The sequence below is a fragment of the Pseudopodoces humilis genome, chromosome 7 (genome assembly GCF_049639895.1).
Source record: "Pseudopodoces humilis isolate 2021_Gansu_Grassland_sample_001 chromosome 7, ASM4963989v1, whole genome shotgun sequence".
In the NCBI taxonomy this organism is placed as follows: domain Eukaryota; kingdom Metazoa; phylum Chordata; class Aves; order Passeriformes; family Paridae; genus Pseudopodoces; species Pseudopodoces humilis.
Window position 1 is genome coordinate 48,199,588 of NC_142206.1, and position 11,568 is coordinate 48,211,155.

Sequence of the window (11,568 nt, forward strand, 5' to 3'; positions counted from 1 at the left end):
AGTCTCTTTATAGGTTTTCCACAAATCTCAGCTGACAGTATGCTAGTGTAATTGCCATCCAAATACCTCACCTTCCCATTTAGCTACCTCCTCCCTCTCACCACTGACGGAAACATGTGTGAGAAGTCAGTAACTCCATCTGAATCTGACAAATTGGTAACACGTGATGAAAATCTTCAGATTCAAGACAGATTTGATCCTCCTGCTCTCTTTTAAGCTGCAAGAAACTCAGGAAGATTTGCTGCTAGATTGATACTAAGAATGATAAAAGGTTTTGGTACAGACAGTTGTTGAAGGCAGCTTTTCACATTCGCAGTGCTGTCTCCATTAAAAGCTTCATAGCTTCACAGGTTTCTGTGACCCTGCAATATTGATCCAACTGTTCCCATCTCAGATAAATTTATGGTAAATTGCAACCACTTCTGCTTTCTTTGCAAGAATGTTCACAATTTTACCTGCTGACTACCTCGTATTATGCAGGAGTCTTCCATTGTAATATAAATGTTTCCTTCCAAATGCTGGCAAAGATTAGGTCTTTCCTTGTTTTTCAGTCAGGTAAAAAAGGTATTCTTTTCTAGCAGAATTTAAAACAATTTCTTCCTTCCTCTCAGCAAGTGTAATGGTCAATACCAATAGTTTTTGATGATGACATAAAATAAAAACTGTTACTAACAAAGAACCATATATGAGCTGGTACAAATGGAAATAAATCATGTAATGAATTTTCACATCTTTAATTAGTAGTAGCAAACAAAATTCATATGTCACTTCAGCTAGTGAGAGTTGGGTTAACTATTTTTCCTATGAAGAGTGTACTGTTTGTATCTCTATCAAAAATCAGCATGAGGAAGGGGTGGCTGAATTCAATGGTTGGAGGAAGAGACATTGGCATTATTTCAACAGCAGTTGCTGCTGCTGCCTCAGTACCTTTCTCATCAACATCCAGAGAAGCCTTGTGGACAACCTAGGAGAAAAGAAAATAGAGTCACTCTGGGCAGTAAACAGCCCCTTGAGAAATGAATCAGAGTCCCTTTAAAGCAGTCCTGCTTTGAGGGATCCCCTGAGAAGTGAGTAGAGGCAGAAGAGCTGTATTGTAGTCATGGCTGCTTAAATGAGGGTTAGGATGGAGCTATGGAAAACTCCTATAACAAATCCAAAATATTGGATGAAGGATGGAGGCTCCACCTGTAGTTGTTTGTCTGCACCTCCAAAACTGAGTCTCCAGGGTGAGAGGGACAGGTTGTGCTGTGCCTGGGAACATTAGTGGTTTTCCTTGAGGAGTCAGGGGTTGTTGCTCCTCTCATGTTTCAGATACTGCAGAAAAAAATCTTGGCCAGTACCAGTCTTGGAAAAAACAGACATGCAGCAATCTAATCTGATCTCCAGTGTCACCAAGGACCAATCTCCTTTTGTAAGCTTTGCAGGCTGCAGGCAAGCTGGGAAGCTGGGAGCTGTACATACCTGATGTTTCTGGATGCTACCACTGGTGGATTTTCCTGCAAGTTTGTGAAAGAAAGGAAAGGGACAACAGCCACAGACTTACTTTGGAAACCTTCAGCTCTGGAGTGCCAGTGATGCCAGAGAGATCTGCCTCGTTGGTGAACACATCCACAATTCCCATCTTGCTAAGGGTGTTACTTATTTCATAGCTCCCAGAAATAGAAAATCTGGGAAAGTAGAGGTTCATAAACCTGTTAGGGAGAAGAGAAACACAGGGAGTGGTGTGAAGGATTTTTTCACCAATATAAATGATGGTGAGAAATTGGTTTAATTCTCATGAGTGTCAAATCCCAGGGGTTTGGATCCTGAATGTACAATGAGCACTAATTTGATTGCTGATGCTTCTCATGGTGATACAAGAACGATCATTCTTAATCATAATAATAGCAGTCATAATGGTATTTATCTGGTGTTTTGTTTCAGGAAATCTGAGAGCACTCTGCTAAGTAGAACAGTAACAAGACCCCCTATTTACAGGCAGAGATGAGGGATAACCCATGTTGCTCAGGAAAGTGGAGAGCTGAAGAGAAGTCCTGACAAAGTCTGCTTGGGGAGAATTGTGGTAAATCCCATCATTTCAAATCAAATAAGTATCTTTGGCATGACTGGGGCATTTGACATGGCTCCAGGAGAGGTCTGTTCCCTGCTGCCTGCACATTTGGATTCCATGTGCTCTAATTGTCTTCCTCGTGTGGGCTGGCCATGATCAAGTTCCCCTTTGACTGTGAGCAGTCTGTAGGCAGCTCCTGCTTGGTGTGCTTTCTGTTGGATTTCTTTTTGTGTCCTGTCCAGGGATCCTCAGGGAGTCCAAGTCACCCACAGCAATGATAACCCTTCAGGTAGCTCAGGTCTTTTGCTGCCTTCCCAGAGACAGCTTGGGTTGAATATTGAATAGCAAAACAGATGGGACCCAAACTGTGGTGCTGTAGCCCTCATGTGATACTGCCCAGTCACTAGAAGACGATGGGACCAAGTGTATCAGCACTGGCAACAACAAAGCAGTAGAACAGAAATTGCCACTTGGTTCTCACAGTTTCTCCCATGAAGACCGTATTTCTATGTTGATCCTCAGTGACTTTGCACCACAAATTCATTTAGATAAGGGTTTTCCTGATATTGCAGCTGAGAATGATACCTTTTTATTTTGATATTTGAGGAATCACATTATTAGCTCATATTCAGTTTGCTATCCATTATGTTTTTACTAACTGTTCTGGTATTTCTGTGATGATGCACTGAGATATATGGGTGTGAACTGCACAGCCTTATTAGTTGTGAATTAGGGCAGAGCTTGGTAAATTAAGCATGTATTAACTTGATATTACTCATCTACTGTTGCTAAGATCTCTTCTCTCCCAGACAAACAAGGTTGTAAAATGCATTAGCTGATGTTGGTGTCAGTAGTTGAAGGTAACAGAAACTCATTAGATATTTATAGTTTCAAAACAAAATGCCAGAAAATCAGGACATCCACAATTAATCACTTGCCTGTTCTAACAACAACCGAATGCTGCAAGAAAATTTTGTAGGACATACCATGTCTGTAAGCACCACTACAAACTGTGTAAGTTATACTTTATTTAAGATTCCAACTTATGCCTGAGTCACAGTGCATCACTGACATAAAAAGAAAAACACACTTGCTGAAATCAGTATAGAAGATCTGGCTTAAAATTGAAACCATTCCTCTCAGTCCATGGAGTATTTTAGAAACAGCAATCTAGGCTTGCTGTTCCTCAGAGAGGAGTAGGAATGTCTCTGCTCTGGTCGGGAGAGCAGCAAGTCACACAGCCATCAACAAAAGAATAGTTAAATACCAACCAGCTGCATGATTTTTACAACTAGGGCACACAAGCCAAAAATAACCCACTCAGTTCCCAGAATCACCATGTTCATAGTGTATGCATTCTCTGAAAAGAAAAAATACTATAAATTAGGTGCTGCTGCAGCTGACTGACAGAAGATTACCTCTGGAAGAGATGGTCTGACCATTTCTGGATGGTTTCCTTGTCCAGAGTTTGCTCTAACTGCTTCATTTTCCCTTTTGCTGGCAGAACCAGAAATGCAGTAGCACTCCCATTATAGTGCAGCCGTACCACAGTGCATGACAGCTCCTCATCAAAATAGAAGTCAAAGCTGCCCATCTGGTGCATCATAGGGACTTTCACAGTCGTTTCAGCATCCACAAAGAACTCCCTTTCTTCAGTATGCTCTGGTTTAAAAGGCTTTTCCCAGCTGCCTGATACAGAGAAGGAGAATTTAACTGAATATCCCACGTTCTATCCCATCATAGACTAAATTTTTTATAGCTAGTAATAATATTCACCTAGTTTTCCATGTGTTAAATACAGAATTTTCAAACATAACACTTTAGAATGTGTATCACAGTAATGTAAGGATCTTTTACCTGTTCAAAAGAGTGCATTTTATTTCACTTTCAATTTATGTTTGCCAGTAATGAAATAATTAGGTGTTTTTTTTTTACCTACCACTGCTTTTCTGTTCAGGAGAACTAAGTGGCCTTTCTGTAAACATCATCTGTGTACTTATATTCTGCATGCAATTTATTTATATTGACTTTAATCATGAAGCTTCAATTTGTAGATAAAATAATGTAGGATCTCATATCTGAGTAGTGTTATGTCAGGCTTAAAGGCACATCTAACCCACATCAGAAATGCAGTGTTTCCGTTCTGTTCCTTAAAATGTTCTCCCCAGTTTGTCACTCTCCCATATATAAATGTTAGTGTGCATGTATAAAGGACTGATAAGGGAAAAAAAAGATGTAGTAAATTAGGCTATTGAATCATGCTTAATTTAAAAGGAGGCATTAGGTCATATATAAGTCTCAGTGCTTTCACTGAAAGTTAGAAGCATATGGGACAATCGTAGTTATGGTTAAACCCAGGAACCCAGCTCAGGCTGCATGGAAGGCTGTGGCTTGGAACAGAGCTCCTGGAGCTGTCACAAAGAGAAACAAGTCTGTGTTGCCTCCAGCTGCCTCTCTGTGCCGAGAGAGGTCCTGTTACCTCACCACCTCCTCCACTATGCCATTAGGAGACCTTCTGGCCCAGCAAAGAGTATTTGAAATTTTCCCCACACCAGTTTTCAGTTGAGGTGGGCAACATTAGATTTGTTGATAAGAATGGTGAGAATGTGAACCCTAGAGGAGACCTACCTTTAAAGAAAACAAAGCTAGCCAGAAGCATTACAGTTTCTGGGTCCATGTCCTTGACTAAATTAGTAATTTTCCCCTGTGTTTTCCTTTCTATATAATCATTGATCTTCTTTTCAGCTTCTGTGCATTTGTTAAAGTCAGTTGTAAAAGCCTCCAGCTGATACAGAGCTTTGGCGTCATCTAAGAACTTTTTTAGGAGTTTCAGCTTCTCTGTTATAAAGATGGCATTCCCCATGTTGAGCTGGACTCCACCCTCAGGATGGTTCAGCATGTGGATTAGGTTGTGGAAGCCGTCATGTATCTCTTTCTCCTGAATCTCTGTGAGGTTGAAGGCGAGTCCTTCCAGGATCTGAGACCGTGTGGATGATCTAGCCCCAAGGGCCAGCATTGCAAAGGCAGCGGAGATGCTCACAGGAGAGAAGAAAATGTTCTTATGAGGTGCCTCCTGTGTAACCTCCCTAAAAAACTGGAATGCAAAGTCAGCATTGTTTGGCACAAGTTTGAGGCAAGCAATCGCTTCACCTCCGTGATGTATGTGGTGTTTAGGGTCATCTGGATCGTTGTGGTCGCTGGGTGGGAGCTGACTGTGGGCAGCAGTGTGAAACCCAGCCAGTAGCAAACTTAGGTAGAATGTGGCCTTCATGTTCTCGTATTAAAATCCTATTAAAAAAAACCAAACAAACGCGATTATATTTCTGAGGTAAGTAAATTAATGAAGTGGAAAGAGTTACTCTGTCATTACCACTGAATTAAAAAGTCTTATCTTTCTTTTGTCCTCAGTTTCTATGTTCTCCAATTCTTGCCAGAATTTTTTTTTATTTTCCCAGGCCTCCTGGCAAGTCTCCGCCAACTCTTTCTGCCACCCCCACCCTAAATACCTGCAAAGACAAAATTTAGCATGGATTAGTTAAATACATAGCACCCTCAGCAGGCTGCAGAATGGAGCATATCTCATCAGAAAACACTGCTTGGCTAATAGCTGAAAGGCTGCCATACCTCTGCTTTTGACACTAATGGTCTGAATAATTCCTTAAAAGTTCATCATAGAAGTCTGGGTGTTTTGTTGAGTTCGGGGAGAAAGAGGAAATTCATGCAAGTGAGCAGAAATCAGTATCTACATAGAAACAATTTGAGCAAACAGGCAGGCAGGAGATCTTTAAATAAACTTTTGGTCAGATTGATAAGGAGTCCTGTTTAAAGAAAGGACAAATAATGGGGGCTGTTCTTCAGCAGCAAACCAGATATAAACACCTACCTCTCTAAGGAATAGGTGGGTTTTTTCTGAATAGAAAGAATGTAATGTTTTAAATAAGACCCTGAAACAAGGCGCTGTCTCTTCAACAAAACCATTGGAGTGGGTTCATTTTCAGCACAGCAGAAGCAGTCAAAGCCATTAACAAAGAACAAGGCCTTATTTTTATCAGCTGCTCCACTGGTCAAAGGGCGAAGCGTTCATCAATGTGTTACACTTGGCTGTGGTAGCCACATTTCATTGCAGAGCTGACACTCTGCACTGTATAAGCTCTTGAAAAGAGACCTTGGAAATGGGGATATCAATGTCCCAAGAGGCCTCATTTCTGAGGAGGAATCTAGGGCAAAGAAATGGTGCAAGAGTTGCACAGGGGTTGAGGAGATAATGAGCCAGATTTGCTAAAATTGTGCACAGTGAGACATATTACATCAATTGCACCTTTTATCCCTGGCTTGACTCAACTTGAGACTCGTCAGAAGGTGCTGTGCTTATGGTCGTGCTTGCTCTATAGCATCAGAGGGAGCGATTTGTATTAGTATATCCACTTACAGTTAGACTCTTGAAAACAACAAAACATTTTCAAGCTATAATCAAACATTCAAACATTTACATGTTTATTATAAGTAATTTTAAAAAGCAGGCCTATTTGCAATAACAGCATTACTGACAAATGTAAGAACTATAAGGGTTGGGTTCTTGGTAGCTACACTTTTAATTACTGTACACAGTAGCTCTAAATTATAGTTTGGTCTCTTCTGATTTTGACATTGAAATAATTCTAGATGTATCTAGATACTTGTAACTCAATACAAAAGCTCCAGTTCTGAGTTTTTAGAACTGCTATCAGTGAGCCAATGTATTAGTCAGACTTTGAAAAGAAATCAACTCCCAAACAAAAGCATCAGAGCTAAGCCTAATCTATTTCCACATATCCAGCAGGCTGATTCAGAAGCTGCGTGTGGATAAATTATTTACTATGAACTATTTACTCAGCTGCAGTCATAATTTATTAAGAATAACATGAATTCCAAAAAAGAGAAACATTTCATTTTAAGCATAAGTTGCCACCTGTTCTCTATCTCATCACATTTAATATTTATTACAAAATATAGCACCTGATAGATAGGCTTTTCTTTTTACTCCTCAAACTGCAAATTCTATTTATTTGGAATGCAAAGCAGAAAGGGATTTTAACTAACTTGACCTCAAAATTATGGTGAAAGGATATGGAATGGTTTTGCTGTAAGGGTTTTGTAAAATACTAGTTATAGTTTTCTGAAGGCAATTTTCTCTATCCTGATATTTTTTTCTCTATGTAGTTACAACATGTTCACATTTTGTGGTTAATTTATGTACTTTCATGGAATTAATTTCATTTTATTACAGCACTGAATTCACAGATAATTAAATACAATCTGAATCTGAATCATCCATCTGTTACTTAGTACTGGCCAATCACAAACAGTCAAGAGTCATGACTCAGACCTCACAAAAATCTTGGTAATGGTTAGTTTTAAAGGCATAAGATTATAAAAGACTTAGCATCTGTGATTTTTAGAGGTCTTTTTTTGTTGTTTAAGCCTTCAAGATACAAGTGGCCCTGTTTATTAGTCCTGGTTTTGAAACCTAAAGGTACTTTTATAATAAGATTTGCACCCTCCAACCTTCAGAATGTGATTGGGGATTGTTATTTCATATTTGATACTTATTTTTTCATTTTATTTTACTGTGTCTTCTGGGTTAGCAAGTGGTCAACCATTGACAAATTGACAACAGACACTCTTAGCAGGAAACAGAAGATGCAAATTCTCATACGGTCTTAAAGACTGACGGATTTTCCTATGGAGCATTGTTGCTAATGAGCTATTAAAAAGCAAAGGGCTGAGAACCTGTGCTCTAAAGCCTTTAGGAAATTCCCAGACTGAAGGAGTTAAGTTTGCAGAAATTTCTTTAAGACCTTGACTTCTATAATTTCCAGAAAAAATAGTTTATCAATCAACATGGCAGTAGAATTGAAAAGCACTTCAAGTCCAGTTCCAAATCTAGTCTGACTTGTTGAATAACCTGGAAGGAAACACGTTAACCTCTGCCTCTTATTCTTTGTGTGTTTTACACAATGCAGTTTATTTGTAGTGTTCAAGAATAGTTTGCTTTAAAGAAGAGCTTTCAATCAAACCAGACAATGATACAAGAGCATGCCAGCACTTGGAAGACAGTGTTTCCAGCAATTTATTTTTAATAGACTTGGTGATAACATTTGCTGAATATATTTCCTCTTCCCTGGCACACAGTATTCCCTACCATGCAACTCAAAAAGAAAATGGAGAGCACTGGGATCAGCTGTAGTTACCTTAGATAATTCCACCAGAAAACCTGGGAGTGGGCTGGACTGAGTTTTCTGACTGACAGACCTTGCTTCTTTGTGGATATAGCTATTTTGTCCACTTTAGGGCTGATTTCTGTCTCTATGATTTGAAGAGATTCTGGAGACAACTTTCTGCCTCTAGAGTCCCATGTAATATTCCAGGAGATGAAAATGCATCCTGTACTACTCCCTTATATAAGGGGTCCTCACTGATAATCTCATTCAGACAACATGAAAGTTGGCACTACTCAAAAACATATGAAGGCATAAATAGAAAAGCTGTTTGCTCACCAGATGGTGCTGCTTCCCTCCTGATTGTTTCTGAAGAAGGAAATCTGAGATATTTGTTTCCTGGAAGCAGCACTGTGAGGGCACGGGGCACATGAAGTTACAGCACCACAACCACCAGTGGTGTCTGCTGAATTAAATATCAGCTACTCAGAGTCTTGTAAAGAGAATCACCCAAGCACACAAAAAATCACATAAGAAAGACTTGACTAGCCATATCTGTGTGTGAGGACACGATCTCAGAAGCCCTTTCCAGGACCACCTATCCAAAGGAGCACCACAGACTCATGTGTGCTTTCCTGGCTGCCCAGAAAGCTCTGCACATTTAATCATATGCACCTGAACAGGTCCAGAGCCTATTCCAGGCTGATCATTTAGACATTCACTTCTCTTGTCATTCAGAGTTTTGATACCTCTATGCCTGAGCCCCTGAGGAGATTGCAAACACATGCCAAGGGCATTGGACTGTTCAGAGAATCCAACCACTGTGAATATTTCATTGAAAGTAATTCCTTTTGCAGCAGAAATGTGGAAGCCCAGTTCACATTATCCTTTAGCAGGGCAGTTCACATTATCCTTTAGCAGGGCTGTTTTGTGTTTTTTCTATCTTCTGTGAGCCAGCTTAGCATCAGAGAACTCACCCAGAAAGTGGCATCACCCACCTCAAAGCCTCCTTTTACCTGGAAATAGGTGAACATGAGCTCTCACTCTTCTACCAGGCCACCATGAGTATTTGCTGTTGAACTTGAGTTACTGCACACACTCAGGGATGAAGCATCACTGAGGCCAAGAGAATAAAAAGTAGACAAAAAAGAGTGAGTACAGTAGTTAGGATAGAGGGGATTTTCTTCTCTCTGCAAGAGCAGACCTGATCAGGTTCTCAGTTTCTACATTCCATTGTACACCTGACCACAGCCTAGTTTCTGACTCATTAAAAATGTTGACCTCACTGTGATCTTCTGAACATGTGAAAATCACCAATTTCTCCACTTTCCTCTCAATGGGCCTGTAATCTGATGATTACCTCAATAATGTCTCATCTCAAATGGAAGTAGACATTAGATACACCATTCCCTAAGCAACAGTATTTCTTGTAGACCTTCAGTTAAAAAAATCACCAGAATTACTTAAAAGGAAGCACCAATACATTAAAAAAATGTTCTAAGCACCCATCCTCAGGCTTTTAATGAATCAGGGCTTATTTCTTGCAGGAGGTGTATCAGGGAAAGTCCCCCTTTTAGGATTTCTTGACTCCAGAGACCACCTTGCTTTCTGGCACAACACCTTGCTCTGCTTTTAGATTCTTTCTACCTCTTCCAGTGACCTGACAATGTGTAGGCAGCTCATTGCCTCAATTGTGATGCCTATGTCCTTTATATCCAGTTGACACAATAAAAACCTCATTATATGCACAGATTTCAGTATAAAATACAACCCTAGAACAGATTTAAGACCGATTGCTTTCAACAAGAGGAGACACTTTTAAAGTCTCTATAGGAAGCAAAAAATCAATACTTACAGCAGCTTCCAAGGATCCTGCTGTCTTCACCAGGACTGCCCTGCAGCTCCCTCTCTTATTTATACAGTTGAACAGCATTATGAAAGCAAAACGTCCTCTAGAAAACATTAACCAGGGCAGACAAGCATTATTACTTTAGGAACAGTGCAGAGTAAACAGTGAAGACAATTTTTCTGGGCAGGCACCTGATTTTTGCTGTATATGCATGGCCAGACCTGGCCTTTTCTTAGAACAGTCCCGAGTCCCCTGCATTTCTTCACATCCTCCTGATGGGAATCTAGCTACTCACTCTGGGAAATACTTCACGTGCATCATTAACTTCTGTAAACTGCATGAGTTCGTACAGTAGCACTAACTGAAGTGAGTAAAATGAAACATATACATAATACTAGACAGGAGCCTAAGGAAAAGACAGCTGTGGATGCATGCTGCAGCCAGATCTTAATCAAGTATTTTTCAATGAGGTATTTTGCTTCCTCTATGCCAGACTTTTAATAGTTTTTATTTGGCATATTTGTTTTAAATGATACACTATTTCTTAATTGCCTGCATTGCCATTAATAATGGCCAATTTCTGGGGACATTCCCTTTAAAATGAAAGCTGCAGTACTGATGTTGTAGTGGCTGGGGGCTGCTATAAGGATGATGGCAGAGATGTGTATCCCATGGGATCAGCACACCTCAGCCAGAGTGCTGTCAGCACACAGCAATGGACTGAAGGACAAGCCCTTGCCTTGCACTCCCAGTGTGGGCTGGCACAAAAAGGCAGACAGGGAAGGGCAGGCCAGGACACCAGAGCCTGCTTTCACACAGACCTGGAGCCACCTGTTTTTCACATGTGAGGGTGCTCCTGCGGCACTCACAGAGGGACAGCCACAGGGACTGTGCTCATGTGGGTATGACTGAGGGATTGGAAAAGCTGCAGGGCAGTGCCCCAGTGAACACCTTCCATCCAGGAGGAACAACCCCTTGGGAGGTAGGGGATTCAAGGAGAAAAGGTGCTATATGTCATAGAATCATTTAGGTTGGTAAATACATCCAAGATCATCAAGTCCAAACATTGAACAGCACTGAGAACTCCATCACTAAACCTTGATGATTAGGGCCAGATCTACACGTCTGTTAAATACCTCCAATGATGGTAATGCCACCGCTTCCCTGGGAAGCCTGTTCCACTGTTCATAATCCTTTCGGTGAAGAAATTTTTCCTAATATCCAACCTGAACATCTCCTGGCCCAGCTTGAGGTCATTGCCTGTTTTTATCTCACTTGTTACTTGGGAGGAGAGACCAACACCTACCTTGATGCAACTTCCTTTCAGGTAGTTGGGGAGAGTGATCAGGTCTTCCCTGAGCCTCCTTTTCCCAGCATAAACAACCCCAGCTCCTCCAGCTGCTCCTCATAAAACTCATGCTCCAGACCCTTCAACGTCTTCATTGCCTTTCTCTGGACGCACTGAAGCACCT

The 11,568-nt window shown here is 40.7% G+C and overlaps 1 protein-coding gene across 1 annotated transcript; it reads right to left on the reverse strand.

Annotated features, from left to right (window-relative positions):
• Positions 1-718: 718 nt before the first annotated feature.
• LOC102103850 (alpha-1-antiproteinase 2-like) lies at positions 719-10,198 on the reverse strand. Its single transcript, XM_005520165.3, has 6 exons — positions 10,103-10,198; positions 9,264-9,363; positions 4,679-5,338; positions 3,469-3,739; positions 1,544-1,691; positions 719-964 (listed from the first exon to the last, which is right to left on the reverse strand). Exons 3-6 carry the CDS (start codon positions 5,319-5,321, stop codon positions 770-772), a joined length of 1,257 nt encoding a protein of 418 aa, XP_005520222.3. The 5' UTR covers positions 5,322-5,338; positions 9,264-9,363; positions 10,103-10,198; the 3' UTR covers positions 719-769.
• Between the last annotated feature and the right edge of the window lie 1,370 nt (positions 10,199-11,568).

Coding starts and splice junctions, on each gene's coding strand:
- LOC102103850 (XM_005520165.3), bottom strand. CDS start 5,321: ATGAAGGCCACATTCTACCTAAGTTTGCTACTGGCTGGGTTTCACACT. Junction 3,740..4,678: donor TAGCTTTGTTTTCTTTAAAG/GTAGGTCTCCTC, acceptor TCTCTGTATCAG/GCAGCTGGGAAAAGCCTTTT. Junction 1,692..3,468: donor TCAGACCATCTCTTCCAGAG/GTAATCTTCTGT, acceptor TCTCCCTAACAG/GTTTATGAACCTCTACTTTC.